An 18,273-nucleotide genomic window follows, 5' to 3' on the forward strand; every position below is an offset into this window, starting at 1 on the left:
AGACCACCCCATCGAGTTTCTTCGAGTGAATTTCGTGCAAGGTCTCATGAAGAACGACCACTCCCTCGAGAATGTGTCGTCCTGGCATGAAGGCAGTCTGGTTTGGTTGTACCACAGAATGGGCAATCTGAGTCAAACGGTTTGTGCCAACCTTTGTCAAGATCTTGAAGCTCACATTGAGCAAACATATCGGCCTAAATTGCTCGATGCGAATCACTTCTGCCTTCTTCGGTAACAACGTGATAGTACCAAAGTTAAGCTTAAAAAGCTGAAGGTGGCCATTAAATAGATCCTGGAACATGGGCATCAAGTCGCCTTTAATAATACCCCAACATTTCTTATAAAACTCAGCTAGGAATCCATCCGGACCAGATGCCTTGTTATTTTCCATTTGGGATATCGCATCAAACACCTCCTTCTCTGTAAAAGGTGCAGTGAGCACTTCGTTCTCTTCCTCCCTTAGCTGAGGAATGTCGTCCACCATGCTCTCATCGAGGGTGACATAGTTCTCAGCTGGGGCCCCAAAAAGGTTTTTGTAATAATTGGTAATATACAATTTTAGATTTTCATGACCAACTATCGTACCCTCATCTTGTTCAAGTTGAATTATTCTCTTTTTCCTATGTTTCCCGTTGGCAATCATATGGAAAAATTGAGTATTGTTATCGCCTTGAACAACCTGGCGCACTTTCGCTCTAAGTGCCCATTTCAATTCCTCTTCTCTAAGAAGCTTTGCCAGACTAACCTCAGCTTCTCTTTTAGCCACTCGCTCATCCATCTCCAGCGCAGTGCTTTTAGCTTTTATGTCAAGGTCATTGATAACCATTAACAATCGTTCTTTCTCTTTTCTATACACACCACTATTGTTCTTAGCCCATCCTAGCAAGAACTGTCTAAGATGTATAATCTTATACTGCCATCGATCAATATGCGACTCTCCCCTATGTTCCTTCACCCATTCCCTAGTGATTAACTCAAGGAAATCCTCTCTCTTGAACCACGCCGTTTCAAAAGAGAAAACATTCTTGTTCCCATGGTGAGCCGCCTCACCAGAGTCTACAAGAATGGGTGTATGATCAGATATTCCCCTCTGTAACGCCTGCACCGTCACTAGCGGGAATTTTTGTTCCCACTCTATACTTGTGAGGACTCTATCAAGTTTTTCATAAGTTGGATTTGGAAGAGTATTAGCCCAAGTAAATTGCCTCCCCGTGAGATCAATCTCTCGCAAGTCTAGGCTTTCAATGATCGCATTAAACATGAAAGACCATCGGCCATCAAAATTGTCATTATTTTTCTCTTCTTGTCTTCTGATAATGTTAAAGTCACCACCAACAAGAATAGGTAAACTATCATCCCCACAAATCCTAACTAAATCTGCGAGAAAGTCCGGTTTTAGCTCTGGCTGCGCCGCCCCATACACAGCTACTAAAGCCCACCTGAACCCGTCAGCTTTCGACCGCACATGGAACTTAACTGCAACCTCCCCCGAGAATACATCTAATACTTCCAGGGACTCGCAGTTGACACCGAGGAGTATCCCGCCAGATCTTCCTCGAGGTGGCAGACAATGCCAATCAAAGTCAAGACCACTTGAGATCGTTCCAAGAAATTGCGAAGTGAAATTATCCCTACCAGTCTCAAGCAACGCAATAAAATCAAGTTTGTACTCCCGAGAAGCATCCGCCAAAAACCTATGCTTAGCCAAGTCCCTAAGACCTCTGCTATTCCAAAAAATGCCTCTCATGACTCGTCGTGAAGTTTCTTCTTAAACTTAAGCCTGGCACTTCGACGCACTGCAGAAAGGCCATATACCTTTTTTTGCCGTTTACGCTTTGGTGCCTGAGGGAGGATCATATAGTCCGCAAGACTAGTATCTTCGTCGAGATCTATAGGTGGAGATAGAGTGGCCGCATGCCCCTCCTCTTCCAAAGTTTCCTCATGTAGAAGGTTCGCAGGAACCAGATCCTCACATAAACCCTCCAACTCACACATACCCAACTCATTAATCTCTCTTTCTTGCATTGGTTTTACAGCCGCTAAATTTTTAAGCATATCCATTGCTCTATCTGTCTCTAAATCAAGAAGTTCATTGATAGAAGTAACTACTTCGCGATTGTTATTACCTAAAGAAATACCCAGATTATCCGCCTTATGCATAATATCATTTTCAGAAAAAGTGTAAAACAGAATAACTGGTATTTAAAGACAGACCTGTAGAAGACTCTGTGTTGCGGATCTTGGCCAACCGCATGGCACGCCCGAGCTGAAACTCATCTTCATCTGGCTGCCCCTGAATACGCCGGCTGGACAGCCTCCCACCCGACGCCGGATCAGGGATACCCCCAAAGGCCACCACCTCCGTGATAGAAATGTCCATCCCCTGACCGAAACGTGTCACTAAATCAGCCACCTCCGGCCTCTGTTCCTGAGCTGCTCGCACAGAAGGCGCCTCCACAGTTGTCACCTCTTGCGACAACTGTGGATAAGCCGTGTCTCCCCATGGATCCGGAGAGGAAGAAGGCCTAAACCCCGCCACCACAACATTCGCCTCCTGCTGTCGTTGCGGTGAAGGAGTATCACGCCGATGTGAGATGTCCGGAGCAGCCGCCGCAACGTTGGATAATTCCGCGAACTCCAAAGACAATGGAGGGACTGAGGCCGCCTGCCTGGAGTCGCTCCCCCTAGGTGACCTCGACGCCGCCAAATCGTCACCACCCTCAGAAAAAGAGAACCGGACTGGAGATAGCGGAGGTAATTCCTGCTCAACAATGTCATCTCTGTCCACCCGATCCCCCCACAGTCGCCCAGGTGCCGAGATCGCACCAAAGGACCCGAACCGAACTCCTGCCGTATGCACCGACATGGGGGCGCGAGTCCTGTTCCCCGGAGTCGTAGGGGTAAGGTCCTCATCCTCCAGATCAACTCTGAGAGTCCCAGATGGTGTCACAGTAACATCAAGCGCGTCACGGCGAAGCCCCGCCATGGGCGCCGCAAAGGAGGTCTTGCCCACTGGGGCCTCAGACACCTGACCCTGCCATTCGGAAGCAGCAGACTGGTTAACATGCTGATCATGGTCCATGAGATCATCTTGCTTGCCTTCCCCACCATCAGTCCCACCATCAGTCCCACCATCAGTACCCATGGCATTGTCAGCATCCTGTATCATCGGAACCCCCTCAATCTCAATTCTCATGTCATAGCTCATACCCTCATAAACCCAACCTAAGAAGCACGGAACCGCATCCACATCCAGGACTCCCACCCTCATATGTGCAATGCCATGCATGCGCGTGAAAGGCATATCGACCTCCAGAGTCTTTCCAATAAGAGACCCCAGGCTCCAAGTCTCCAAGAAGTCATTCAGCGGTTCCGGAGGAAGCCCATAAAATCTGACCCAAATCTGAGCAAGCGGCACTCCCACCGGATCATTGCGCTTCCACTCATCAAACTCAAGAATACAAGCACTTCCAGGAACTTTACACATGCCAAACTCATTAATCTTGTCTAGATCAAACTTTGTAGGATAATCAACCTTAAACGTGGTCTCATCGATCCGAATAAACGCCCACTGAAACGTACTAGAAACCAATCTCTTTAGTTGCAAAGTCACTTGGTCCTCCGAAAGACTGCCCTTAGTCACTCTAATGATTCCAGTTCTAGCATTCTCTAGTCGTGGTCTACATGATCTCATCGTAGGTGTCTCAAAGAACAAAAGTTTTTCATCACACACACCATAAAAATTGACCACCGGCTTAGGAGCTGACAAAAGTGGGCAACCATCCTCATGTTTCGGTCTCAAACAGATATCACAGAGCTCTGTCGTACACCCTACCGCATAGTGCCCTAGTTCATCGCAACGGAAACAATACGTTTTCTCCCTCTTGTGCTGACCTTTGCTCATCTTATCATTATCACCTTTGTCAGAGGCATTCTCTACCGTCGTCGGCACTGCCGGAACAACCACGTTCACCAGATCCCGAACCACCGCAACTGCCTCCGCAGTAAGCGGCTTAGCTACCGGTGCAACAGCCATGGAAGTCGAGGCAGCCGCATTGTCCTCCGCCGACTTAGTAGTCTCAGTAAGCTGCGTCGTGTCACGGCGAGGTGGTGGGTCTCGATGTGGGACACGGGATCCGTTCCGGGCCAAATCTGCCCGTACCACCACGCCCGCCTCTGAAGAAACCTCCCCGGCGAGGCACATATTGTTGAGTACCCGCCGGCCCTTCGACGAAACCTCCAGTTGGGGCATGGAAAGCACGTCCGCCGGCATCGCCACGACCGGCGCCGGCTGATGCTCCTTGACCATCCCCATCGAACTGGCGTGCCGGCGCCCTAAAGCCACCTCCGCCCGTCGCTCCACGACCATCGCCGATCCCGGAATTGCCATAGCCGCCGCGACCATAGTGCGTTCTACCGCCACCTCCCACTACAAGAAATATGTCAACTTGTGACCTTCTGTTAGTGACCCTGGAAAAATTGGTCATAGATCTATGACCATTTCAGACCAATTGGTCAAAAGTTGTTCGGGGGGCTCCAAAACCTAAACTATAACGACCATTTTGGTCAGAAAAGTCGTAATTTCCTTACACGAAATGGTCATAAAGCAGATAGCACTGGTCTGCTGCCTTATTTCTAGCTGATCATGACCAATATAGATGGTCATAACCTTGTAAATTGTGGTGGGTTGCTATGACTAGGCGCCACCTCATCAATTTTGCCTATGTGTCATGTCCATGTGGCAGTTTTTGCCCTAGGTTGTGAAGCAACCAATATTTCTGTCATTCCAAAAATTCCCAAAAAAATCTCATAAATTCTTTGGCTCATATGTTCATCAAATATGTAAAAATCCTTCCTTGCCTAGTTCAAAACAAATTCAAACAATATTCATTTTTCTATTTTGTTCACGACAGCACTTTATGAAGGAAGTGTTATTTATATATTCTTGATTGCCCTCAGAATTTTTGGGCACTATTTCCTATCCAAATCATTACCGCATGACAAAATTCAGCTCCACTTGCCTAGCAAATCTTCCTCGGCAAATTTCCAAAGTTTTTGTCAACCTAGAAGAATTGTGAAGGAAGTACCTTTTTTATATATCCAAATGACATGAAATTTATACAGTTTCTTCATATGCCCAAATTATCACCCTCCTCCAAATTGCAGCTCAGGCAAATTATCTATGTGAGCCCAGGTTCAATTTATATTTTATGGCCAAATTGGCACGTTGCAAAGCAAGTGTTATCTAGACCCCTCCTATTAACCTCAAACTCTTTGGGCACTCTTCCATACCCAAATCATTGCCACATTATAATATTCAGCTCCATTTTCCTAGTCAATCTTTCTCAGGAAATTTTCAAAGTTTCTACCTCGAGAGAAGCTTTGTGAAGTAAGTACTAGCTAGGCTTACCCAAATGATCTAAAAATCTACCAAGGCATAACCATACCTATGTAACTTACCTACACCAAATTTGAGCTCATTTCATTCATCCAATTTCTCTCACTAGTTTTCCCAAGTTTCTGTCCATAGAAGAGCATTGTGAAGGAAGTACCACTTTGGCATGTCCAAATGGTATCAATTTTCTACGGTGCTTTCCAATGCCCAAATAACCATCCTCCACCAAATTTCAGATCAATCCATTCATTATTTTGAGCCCAGCTTCAACATTCATATTTATGTCCAGTGTGGTACTTTGCAAAGCAAGTACCACCTAGGATCCTCCTTTTGATCTGAAAATTTTCAAAGACATTCTTCTTAGTAGATGATCATCCTCAGCAAAAACTCACGCCCATTGGCCATGTGCATTTCCCGTACCGCTAATCAAACACTTGGCTGCTAATTCATGTTTGAGCATCGATCGGTCTCCTCGTGAGAATCTTATGTTGTAATTTTATTCCTAGAACCTACCTGGGGAGTGCCCAACCCACTAGACATGCCTAGGCTGCCCAGAACACATGGCAACGCCACGGTCACGCGGTGACCACGCGTCGGGCATGCGAGTTTACGCGCTCTAGAGTTGGGGGCCTTGGCCACCGCCCAAACCTCGACGTATCGCCATCAAACCATGTATTTATGATTAAATAGGTACTTATGTAACTATAAATGATTTTTGGAAAAAATAAATAGTAAACTATGAGGCAGCTGCAGTTCAAATTTGACCCGCTTCCTACTGAATCGGCGGGAATTTGTCTTTTTCACCAGAGGTGGATCAAAACTTTTGACGCCCAACAATTTTGTCAATTGTGCATTAAATATGTCCTAGTATTTTATAAAAATGATTTGGTACAATTTTGCAACAATTATTTGGGAGGTCCTTCACAAAAAAACCTCCTTTTGGGCACTCGAAAAATGGAAAATGGTTTTTTTGTCCAAAGAAAATGAAAACTTCCTGAGGCAACATTGTTTGCCATTCCAATATACACCCTTATGCACAATATGTGATCATTTGAAAAAATTATGCCATGAATGTGGCCATAAGATTGATCATTTGGCTTGAAAGCCATTAATATCCACACGTGATAGCTCGATTTTGAGAACACTTTTTTAAAATAATTTCCGTATTACAAGTTTGTTATTTTTCCTAAGAACTTGGCCACATATAATGACACAATGCGAAGGTTTCCCAATTTTTTGATTTTTTTTTATTTTTTATGCCCGTTTCAAAATGCGGTCAAAACGATGGGAATGACCGTTCCTAACTAGTGGTTGAATCTTGGAATTTTTTTGGTGTTTCTATGATTAAATAGATACTTATGTACCTAGAAATGATTTTTGGAAAAAATAAAGAGCAAACTACAAGGCAGCTACAGTTCAAATTTGACCCGCTTCCAGCTGAATCGGCGGAAATTTGTCTTTTTCATGAGAGGTGGATCAAAACTTTTTACACCCAACCATTTGGTCAATTGTGCATTAAATATGGCCTAGTATTTTAGAAAAATGATTTGGTCCAATTTTGCAACAATTATTTGGGAGGTCCTTCACAAAAAAACCTCCTTTTGGGCACTCGAAAAATGGAAAATGGTTTTTTCGTCCAAAGAAAATGAAAAGTTCCTTAGGCAATATTGTTTTCCATTACAATATGCACCCTTGGGTACAATATGAGATCATTTTAACAAACTATGCCATGAATGTGGCCATAAGATTGATCACTTGGCTTGAAAGCCATTGATCTCCACACCTGATAGCTCGTTTCTGAGAACACTTTTTAAAAATAATTACCGTATTGCAAGTTTGTTATTTTTCCTAGGAACTGGGCCACATATAATGACATAATGCGAAGGTTTCCCAATTTTTTGATTTTTTTAATTTTTTATGCCCGTTTCAAAATGCGGTCAAAACGGCGGGAATGATCGTTCCTAGCTAGTGGTTTAATCTTGGAATTTTTTTGATGTTTCTCTGATTAAATAGATACTTATGTACCTAGAAATGATTTTTGGAAAAAATAAATAGCAAACTAGAAGGCAGCTACAGTTCAAATTTGACCCGCTTCCAGCTGAATCGGCGGAAATTTGTCTTTTTCACGAGAGGTGGATCAAAATTTTTTACACCCAACCATTTGGTCAATTGTGCATTAAATATGTCCTAGTATTTTAGAAAAATGATTTGGTCCAATTTTACAACAATTATTTGGGAGGTTCTTCACAAAAAAAAATTTTGCCACAAGAAAAATGATTAAAAAAATAAAGAAAGATAAAAAATGCATGGAAATCGGTGATCATCCATAAAATGGGGGCTAATTTGAGTGAAAAATTTGGTTGTGCCATTTTGAAAAATATTTTGATAGTTGCTTCACAAAATTCCCCTAGTTTTAGTACTTACAAACTATTTTAAATCACAAAATTTCTGAACCAATCAGGGCTCTTCTCACGGATCACCCTACTATAGTCGATCTGAACCGTCCGTGTCCGAAGGATCCAACGTCTATCATTCACCTCTCAGGTCATAGAGACCCAACCCAAACCCTAGCAGCAACGCAATCCCCCTCTCCCCCTCTCCCGCCCGCCACCTGTCTCTCCCCATCTCCCCGCTCCAGATCTCTCCGTCGCCACCCAAACCCAATCCCCAACCCAATCTCCTGAGTGCGGTGCCGCGCCCCTGCTTTGTCCCTCTGCATCACCCGCATCATCCGGCACCATGGCCTCCTGCATCGCCAGATCAGGGTGCCACCACCGTGCGGGCCCCGACCCCGCACCCCACGGCGGCCGGAGACGATGGCGAGGAAGGGCTCGGCCCCCTGACGAATCCTCCTCCCTCCATGCCCGCACGCCTCAATCCCATCGACCCAACGCCCAGGCCCAGCACGTGTTGCCGCCATGGACTCCACCGCGAGTTCTACCAGGCCGAGGATGGGGAGCACAGCCGCCGCCTCCTCGCGCTGCTCGCCACCTCCCTCACCGTGCTTGACGCCATGCAAGGTTCGCCTCTCTCTCCTCCTCCTGGTCTCTCTCTGTTGCTTGGTTTGATTTTGCTGATGCGGTTTCCTTCCTCCCCTCCCTAATGCATGCGCGCGGGTGCACAGCCTAGTAGGAGACCACGGCTCCGTCTACTTCTTCCGTTGTTGTGTGGTCGACGACGACGACGATGCGGCCGTGCGGTTGGTGCCCTCTGAAGCCGCTCGCCCGGGACGTGCCATGACGGAGGAGGGGTCCAGATCCGGGCCTCACCAAGATCAATCGTCCCTGGAACTCGGGGGGACAAGATGGACGTGCCTCTGCTGGTCCCCGAGCTCCCTCCTCTCGATTCTTCCTTGTGCTACTCAGGCCCGCTCAGTCCGACTCTGCGGATGTAGGTGAGCCACTACCTTCCCCTCCTTTGTTTTCTCCAGTGCTCTTTCTGTCCATGCCCGGCCATCGAGCCCTGTTCTTTGTGGTCTGTCAAGCTTCTGTTCGACAGAATGCCTACAAGCTGCTGCTAATCACTTGCACTTGCTAGCTGCTGCTAGTGGTCTCATGTTAACTAGATGTTGCTCTTTTCATGATCTGCTTCATAGATACATGCATATGTGATTGCTTCCTGCCTTCCTGCCTGCTACATCTCTGCTAGCATAAATCAAAGAGAAGAAATAGATCTACCTATTTTTTACCTGTAGCCTTTAATAAATTATATGAATCTGTAGCCTTTAATGAATTCAATGTATGACTGTGATGGGAATTATGGCACTACTTGATGTTTGCATCCTATACTTTGCTTGTGAATGATGCTATGTTGTTCTGCAGACTGTCAACAGGACTCATATTTAGCCATGCTTTAGTCACTGTGCCCTTAGTTTTTTTTGTAGGGAGCTATGCTTATCATCAGAAACTCTTGGTGATGATGTTATTCCTCTTTTGGTTCATGTGTTGCAATTATATGCCACATAATTCTACACCATGTGGTGGACATAAGTATCTTAGTGACTTCATTTGAGTGTGCATTTCTATTAATTCTAAGCTTCTGTTGCTGTGAAAATGTACCTCACTGACCGTCTGTCTATTTATTGTGTACTTCGTGCATGAGGAGGTGACTAGTGATGCGGTGCGCGAAGCAGCAGTAGGGGAAGGGGGTCTCCTGCTTGAGGAGGCGGAGGAGTAGGGGCGTGCCCAGCCGGCAGCCCTGTCCTGCTTGTGGGGGAGGGGCAGGAGGGGTCTGCTCCTCTGCTTCCATTGCGATCGCGGCAGGTAGCTCCTCCATCTCCGTCCCCCTCTTCCTGTGCTCACTACTTCTGCTGCTAAGTTGACGAATATGTGATGCACTTGTCCCAAGGAATTTTAGAGGGATCTGTATGAACAAGTCATGTTTTTATTTTATTTTATTTAGGTTGTTAATTACCAAACAGAGAGAGAAGATGAGCTCATGCTTGGATTTTTTTCTGCCAGCACATGATTTGTATGTATGCAATCATCATCTTGCGTGTGCGAGCTGGTTCTTTGCTTGGGCATCGCGTCGATGACCAAGTGTTAGTGCCGATTTGTTGTGGTGGTGCTCATCTGGCCATTGATTTCTTGATGATAATTTGTCTACTCCACTTGTTTATTTTTACTGAAACCTTTGTTTGCATGTTTCTAAAATACAGAGAAGAACACCCTGTGTTCTGGTAAAATATTTGTTGGCTATGATATGAAATTCCATGATGTGTGTGTTGTTTCAGTTTCTGTAGCTACAACAAAGTCCCAGTTTACTCTGTACTTGCTGCTGATGATTGCTAGCTAAATATACAGCGGCGGTGTCCAGGAGGAGAGCAGTGGGCTGGAGTAGCCGCCGCTGGTTTTCTTACTGGTTTTTTAAATGTCACAACTTACTATGCCGCTACCTAGTAAAAACCAACTTACTATGCTGCTACCTAGTAAAATTATTTCTGTGTTTGATGCATGGCCTATCTTACTTTGTGCTTATACATTCTGTTATGTACCTAACTTATATTGGAAGCTGACTATTCTGTAAGATGGATCTAACCATCATTAAGTGCACAAGTTTTCAGGATAATTCACAACTGCATTAAAAAATTCTAGTGGGAGTTATACATGTTTTCTCATGATAGATTGATCTGGACTGAAACATGATTTTGCATCCCGTTTTCCGTCGACAAATATACAAGTTATACAAGTTATATCAGCAAGTTACTGTATGTGTTAGATAAATTAGTGTTGATTTATTTCTTGTTCTTTTTTTCTTTCTAATTTTTGCATGAGAGCAAACTGGTGTAGCTAGCTGAACTATGCAGCCATGAATCAGGAAGTAGCATATTCAGTTTTGCTAACAGAAAATAAATGTATTAAAAACTTTAAAAACTGTATAATAAGTGTTTGTTCATGTTTGGTTTCTCTAAACTTTGTTTGTATGATTGAGGGCAAATTTACTTGGTTCTTTTCTCTAAACTATGCTTGGAACATTCGTTTTTATGATCTAAAATTGCCTTCCTGTGATGATGCAGGTGCCCAGTTTGTGCTCGCTACCGAAGGAGCTCCATGTTGAAGAAGATTGAAGACACTTGTAGAGCTACAGGGTTAACACCAGGGCACCGTATCACGTGTAGAGTTTGTAGAGCTTGTATGAGCTTATTATGTGTAGAGATTGTAAAGTATATGTTATTTGTACAATAGGAGCTCTGCACTGAATCTGGCTGATAATATTTGGAGTATTATGTGTGTGTTTTGTTTGTGCCAATTTAAATACTGGTTATTTATTTACTGTTAAATTGAAATATGAAGAATATGAACTTGCTAGCTGGGACCCACGTACCTGAACCTGACATCTGGGACCCATTTGACTAGTGGACCTTTTTTATATTACAAAAAAACTAAAACTTTCTAGCGGAAAAGGCCACGGCCCAAAAATAAGAAGGCTTAATTGTTGGGCTTGGCCCATCTACCTAGCCAAAATTAATATGAGAAAAAAACACAAATAGGCCGAATTGTTGGGCTAGGCCCATGTAGAAAATCGAATTGGACCGGGCTGAATCTTGTGCCACGTCAGATTGCCACGCTGGATGCCTACGTGGCCTGGGGAGGTTGCTAGTGACCAAAACGCCACAGTAGACGTATTTTGGTCATAAACGTTTTCGACCATTTCAGAAGAAAGGTCGCTATAGTCAATTTATGACGGCCAGCTTTTGACCTTATGTTTTTGGTCACAAAAAGGTCACAAATGGAAATTTACCATTCAGTGACCAATAGTGGTGGTCACAAGTTGACATATTTCTTGTAGTGTCCGGCGGCCCGGCCGTAGCCAGCCCCGCCATCTCTCCCTGCAAAACCTCCACGAGCAGCAGCTCCGTCGCGGTCGCCGCTGTTGTTCGGCCCAAAGGCTCCGCCGCGCCCTCCATTGACGGCTGCAGCAGACCGGCCCAGTCCCGATCCCAAAGAACCAGCAGCCGCAGCCTGATCCGATCCCCTTCCCGCCATGAGCACCGCGGCAAAGGATGCTCTGTCGATGGGCGGCGCGTCCGCTCGAACCCGCACTGCCCTTCTGATCCCGCAGGAACGAAAGCCAGGCCTTGCCCTCGTCGGCCGAACCCTAAACTTGCCCATGCTGGGTTGGGTCAAGCTCAGCAATTCGCACGGCCCATCCACCACCACCTGAGCCGCATGCTCAGAAGAAAAAGGCTGGGCCGCATGCCCTGAGCCCACCTGGATCTCACCCGAATTCGGCCCACTACAGCCCAGAAGCAAATTCAAACGTTCCTGCCTAACCTCCCGGGTCGAGATCTGGCTCAATGATACTCCAAGCTTCCTAGTGACCAGCCTGTTGGCTAACTGTCCTAGGACTACTTTTTATGAATAAAGCTCTCTAAATTGCCTGCAAAAAAAGTCTTCTCAAGAAAGAGTTGTACCAAAATGATGTAAAAAAAGAGTTGTACCAGAAGTCCGGGATTAGCTCATGGAAAAGAATACGGGAAGGATCAAATCTCTTGAAAGATCAAGACCCAATGGAGAGCAAACGCACGATCGCAAGTCGATCGCTCGCAAGTACACCGCGCGCCGGCCCTAGTGGAGAAGGATTGATGGAGACGCTGCCGGACGACGTGGTGGTGGCGATCCTGGTGCGCGTGCCGGATGTGGCAGACCTCTTCCGCTGTGCCGCGACATGCAAGCGATGCCGCATCCTCATCGCCGATCCGTCTTTCCTCCGCCGCCGCTGGCCGGAGGGCGTGAGCCACCTGTCCTCCCTGCTCGGCTTCTTCTCCGTGCAACAGCCCCGTGAAGAACCAATAGAAGGGAACTCTACGTCTGCTCCCATGCCGCCCTTCACCCCGGTGCCATGGTGCTCCCTCGGAGAACGCCACCGCTTCCTCACCATCCCTGATCAGCCTCAAGGCAACCAGGCAGCGGTGCTCACCGCGCGCCGTGGCCTTGTTGTTGTGCGCTTGGGCCCACTAAACGAACCCACCAATGGGTACGAGATGACCATGAACCTGGCATTGTACGATCCAATCGCCGGCAGAAGCCGTCTGCTGCCTGAGTTGAAGAGCAATAGACCTTTCCGAATAGAAGGATGCGCTCTTCTAACCCGTGCGGATTGTTGCCCGGACGAAACGCGAGGGGCGGCGTCGTGGTCCTTCTTCAAAGTGCTAATCATCGGCGGCGATCAAGATGAGCCACGGCACAATCTCCATGTGTTCACTTCCACAGAGCCGAGCTCGAGCTGGAGCACGCCTAGGGAGTGCTATGACTCTTCGTTGGATCAACAAGATGACATTGCCATATGCAGAGTAATTTGTGTACATTCATATGAGTTATATGCTACAATATGTTTACCGTTAGATTTGTATTTGAAAGAAGATTCTCAGATTATAATTTTTTTACATAAAATTGTGGTCAAAGTTTGACACTAATACGAGTGAGCCTAATAAACCCGATCGAGCAGAGAAGGTAGTTTAGAGAACATCTAAACTGAAACAAGAATGGGATCATGTAGACTTAGATTATTTCGTACATTTCAGTTGATGTATTTTCATCTTGTACTTGCTCCACCATTTACTTACCCAAAATTTCGCTTTTTGTTGCTGGGTCACAACTCTCACAAATCCCTGAAGAAAAATCTCAAACCCTAAGAAAAGATCTAGTGTGGCATCTTGTTGATCCAACATACCCTCTTCTATCTTCATATTTGTCTCCTTTGGGGTGCCATATTGTGATGTTCGCCCTAGGTCCATCTCTCTATTCACCCTGAGCCATGCGCTCCATTTATACGCTGAAAATCCACCAACTAATCGATTATTTTCCCTTTGCATGGACTAACCGAATATTTTTTATAATCCATAGAAGTTCATGCAGCTAATTATATGACATACGTGCGAAGGTGCCTTCACATAAATTTGATGAGCTAGTGCTTGCCATGGTTTTGCATTTCAATTTCAAAACTATTTAATCCATTGCCGAAATCACCGGATTTCATTGAATTTATGTGGTTTTGGTTTCTATTAATTTCGGCAGAGATGTGCAAATTTTGAAAATAATAATTTGATAAGTATTTGAATATGTGTGTACTACCGTAATTGCTGAAATAGTTTGACTGGAAGCTAGGCAATTATTTTAGTGTGTATCGAAATGACTGAATTTTCGAAATTTTGATATATAATTTCTCCAAATTTGGATTAAATTTGTTGGAAGTGAAAACCACGGCGCTAATGGATAGTTTTTTTTTGAACATCAGTACAGACGTAGGCGCCTCGTCATTGACGAAAACGTCTCCTCCCAATGAGTGTGTATCGCCGGAAATCCTAAAATAAATTCAGGAATAAATGCGAGCACCTGATGGGTTGGGATACCACAGTCCTTCTAACCATCCAACCACGAGTTGCTTCGCACATCTAAGAAACCAAACTATAAAGGAAACAAATATCTGAATCCAAATAGATTAGTACCAAGTATTTTGTTTTTAAATACCAGTGTATCACGCACGTCACGCTGGGTAATCTCTCCGCAAGTCTCGAGAAAATTCACCCGCAAAAACAAAGTCTCGAGAAAATTGTTGTAAGACGATAGCTCATGGAAAAGAATACGGGAAGGACCAAATCTCTGGAAAAAGTTTATACAATTCCAATCTAGACCAAATCAGCGGCTGGAAAGAAACGCACGATCGAACGTATAGATCGCTCGCAAGTACACCGCGCGCGGGCCCTAGGAGGAGGATCGAATCGATGGAGACGCTGCCGGACGACGTGGTGGTGGAGATCCTGGTGCGCGTGACGGATGTGGCAGCCCTCTTCCGCTGCGCCGCGACGTGCAAGCGATGCCGCCTCCTCATTGCCGAGCCGTCTTTCCTCCGCCGCCGCTGGCCTGAGGGCGTGAGTCACCAGTCCTCCCTGCTCGGCTTCTTCGCCATGCAACAGCCCCGTGAAGAACCAACAGAAGGGAGCTCTGCTGCGCCCATGCCGCCCTTCACCCCGGTGCCATGGTCCCCGCTCGGAGAGCGCCACCGCTCCCTGACCATCACCGCCCCTGGGGGTCGTGGCTGCCAGGTAACGCTGCTCACCTCGCGCCGTGGCCTTCTTGTTATGCGGTTCTTCCCACTCGAGGAACCCAGCGATGGGTACATTAAGACCATGAACCTGACATTGTACGATCCAATCGCCGGCAAAAGCCGTCAGCTGCCTGAGTTGAAGAGCAATAGACCTTTCCGAATACAAGGATGTGCCCTTCTAACCCGTGCGGATTGTTGCCCGGACAAAACACGAGGAGCAGCGTCATCGGTCCCCTCGTCCTTCCTCAAAGTGCTAATCATCGGCGTCGATCAAGATGGGCCAGGCGCTGATCAAGATGAGCCACGGCACAATCTCCACGTGTTCACTTCCACGAAGTCGAGCTCGAGCTGGAACACGCCCAGGGAGTGCTTTCAGCCTTTGGAGGACGGCACGCGTGTGGTGTCCCAGCAGATCAGCGCTGTCGTGTGCCAAGGCACTGCACATTGGCTCTTCAGCAATACGTCTAACTTGTACGCACTCACTGTGTGTGCTAGGACCACAGAGATGTCCTTAACAAGGATACCAGTCACACCGGATCAACCTCGGCTGCTGCTCGGAGTCACCGATGGCGGGTCGCCGTCATTGCTTCGCTTGGACGGGCAATGCACTATGCTCGAGGTCTGGAAACGCCGAACTGACAACATGTGTGGACACAACAACACAGGCCGCTGGCATCGCACCAAGAAGATCGAGTTACGACCACCCAAGTGGGGCAAGATCGACCAGGTGCAGTGCGTGTGCGTGGGTGAGACAAGCGGCATACTGCTCGTCAAGGACAATCAACAAGACGTGTACATCGTAGATCTCCAAACAGGGGCAATGGAGGCGGTCACCAGCTGGTTTCGAGGCATTGTTTTGAGGGCCATCCCTTTTGAGATGGATTGGCCAGCCTTCTTCACCCGTCGCTTGGCGAACACTAGGATCAAACGAACTAAACCGGGAGGAGTTCTATCAAAACTTGCTGACCCTTTTTGGGGACAAATAGTAGTGTCGCTTATCATTGTATCAATTGCTATGAGTTGGGCCTAGTAAGATCTACATGAATCTAAGTTCTGTGTGGAAGACTTGAGAAACTTGCAAGTTAATGAAGTAACCTACACATTGGATACGGCATTGAGTATGGTGCAGCATCAAGGCAAGAAACAGATGTTGCAAGGATTGCCGTTCTTCGTCAGATGAAGAGCATGAAACTGCCATGTGCAGATTAATTTTTGCTTGTGCTTCAGAATGTTGCTTCTGTGTTTTATTGTCTTGTTAAGACTTGGTGTGCTAGCTGAACCTTTGATATTCTGTTGAACAAAGTGTAATGAGTGCTGAGTAGTTAGACTAGCCATAATGGATAGTAACATACACTAGTAACATACACATATCCATATACTATGTTACTATCTTTATAATGGGCAGTAACTTAAGTGTGGTAACATGCAAAGATTCATTTATTAGGTTATAGACTCATATTGTATTGGGATATGTGATGTTACTGTAACTAGCTAAGTTACTACAACTACCTCTCTCTTCATTAACTCATTGCCATATAAGCAAATTTGCTGAGTTGAACTTAATGTTACTGCTGAAGTTACTCCCATTGTGACTAGTCTTATGATGGTGGCTACGGGAGACGCCGATCTGCACTTTGCTGCAACTTTGGATGGTACAGTTTAGGCTTAGTTATGGCCTGTGGTGTGGCGCTACGTCGCTCTTTTGGTCACCTGTGACCCTCTATTGAACCACTCTAGTTTGTGCTTTGTTCTTTCTTTGCACTTTGAGTATCTGTTGTTTGTGAATCTAAGGGCCTCAATTTAAGGCTGGGCAAGCGTCTCTATTCTCAAGAAAATAAGTGCTGAACTGTCGTTTATATTATGTGAATCTCCATTATCTAAGATGGAAACTTTACGGCTAATTGTGATCATAATTGACATTTCATTTCCACCTGTAGCACTACCTCCTGGATTGTTCTTTACAATATTCACCAGCAAACATATCGTGCGTCGCAACCGCGCTGTACGCTAACATCCGAACGATCCGGCAACCTCAAGGCAAGAGAAACACCCACAAGACTTCCACTACGCCACAAAGTGGTTGCTGATGAAATGAAGTCCAGGCCTAATGTATAGTAGAGGAAAGAAAACTGAATTCAAAATTCAAATTTCGTTTAAATTTTTTTGGGATTTCACGGATACCGCGGTAACCGAGAATTTCGGTGCCCCGCGAGAAAAAACATGCACTTGGGATCCAAATCCTTGGCAGGAAGGCATACACCGAGGACGCATTAAGAACCATTCGAACCTTTGGCACGCCTTTTGTATGACACTTCTGATCACACCAAACATGAACAAATTAAAGCGCGTCAAAGTCACTAAGTTGACTATTTACTCCCTCCATCTATTTTTACGGAACTTTTTCCAATGCAGCTACGATAAAATTGGAGCATTTTGAAGCTCAGTTTTGGACACTTTTTTTTCCTAATTGTATGTAACCCATAGAAACCCTCGCGCATTCCTTTTTTATTTAACACATTTCTCTTCTTTTATTGACCAACAATAATACTCACGATCGATTTAATTTTATTGGGTCATTTTTATCTAATTGCATGTAGCCCACCAAATCCTTCCCATCATTTTTCTTATTTTATTCAATTTTTAATTTTTATTAACGTACCATGCAACCCACAATCAGTTTAATTTTATGAAAATGTTAACGCCTACACGTGTGGGCGTTGACCATCTCGACCACATGCATCCATCACCGTCCAGTACTATATGCACGAATCTTGACATAATCTGGCTGATTTTTCTGTACCACATAGGACAAGGCGTGTGTGTGGTGTGTGACATAGTTCGCCCACACATCTGTTTTACCACACGGAGGGGCCGGTGTGTGGGGGTTTAGCAGTTCACCCACACACCAGTTTTCAGTCACGCACAAGGGCTGGTGTGTGGGCATTTGCCATCTCGCCCACACGTCCGTCTCCTCTCCCACACGGAAGCTGCTAGTTGCCATGTGTTTTTGCAGCGCACATGGCAACTGCCTCTAGTATGCTTTGTAAGCAGGTGGCAACTCTCTTTTTTTACCCGAGTTGCCATGTGTTTTTGTAGGGTACACGGCAACTGCCTAGTGTGCACGTAAGCAGATGGCAACTGTCTTTTACCGAGTTGCCATGTGTTTTTGCATGGTACATGGCAACTGCCCCAACGTGTACGTACATGGCAACTGCCCTAACGTGCACGTAAGCAGATGGCAACTCTTCCTTATTACATGGCAACTGCCCTAGCATGCTTGTGAGCACATGGCAACTCTCTCAACTGTCTAGTGTTAATATGTGGCAACTCAT

General features: G+C 45.8%; 1 protein-coding gene across 1 annotated transcript; it reads left to right on the forward strand.

Moving 5' to 3' along the window:
* Positions 1-14,618: 14,618 nt before the first annotated feature.
* LOC125533054 lies at positions 14,619-15,971 on the forward strand. Its single transcript, XM_048696849.1, has one exon. It carries the CDS (start codon positions 14,619-14,621, stop codon positions 15,969-15,971), a length of 1,353 nt encoding a protein of 450 aa, XP_048552806.1.
* The last annotated feature ends 2,302 nt before the right edge of the window (positions 15,972-18,273 follow it).

The sequence above is a fragment of the Triticum urartu genome, chromosome 1 (genome assembly GCF_003073215.2).
Source record: "Triticum urartu cultivar G1812 chromosome 1, Tu2.1, whole genome shotgun sequence".
Lineage (NCBI taxonomy): Eukaryota > Viridiplantae > Streptophyta > Magnoliopsida > Poales > Poaceae > Triticum > Triticum urartu.

What these genes read in the sequence shown, in the direction of transcription:
- LOC125533054 (XM_048696849.1), top strand. Translation starts at nt 14,619, where the DNA reads ATGGAGACGCTGCCGGACGACGTGGTGGTGGAGATCCTGGTGCGCGTG.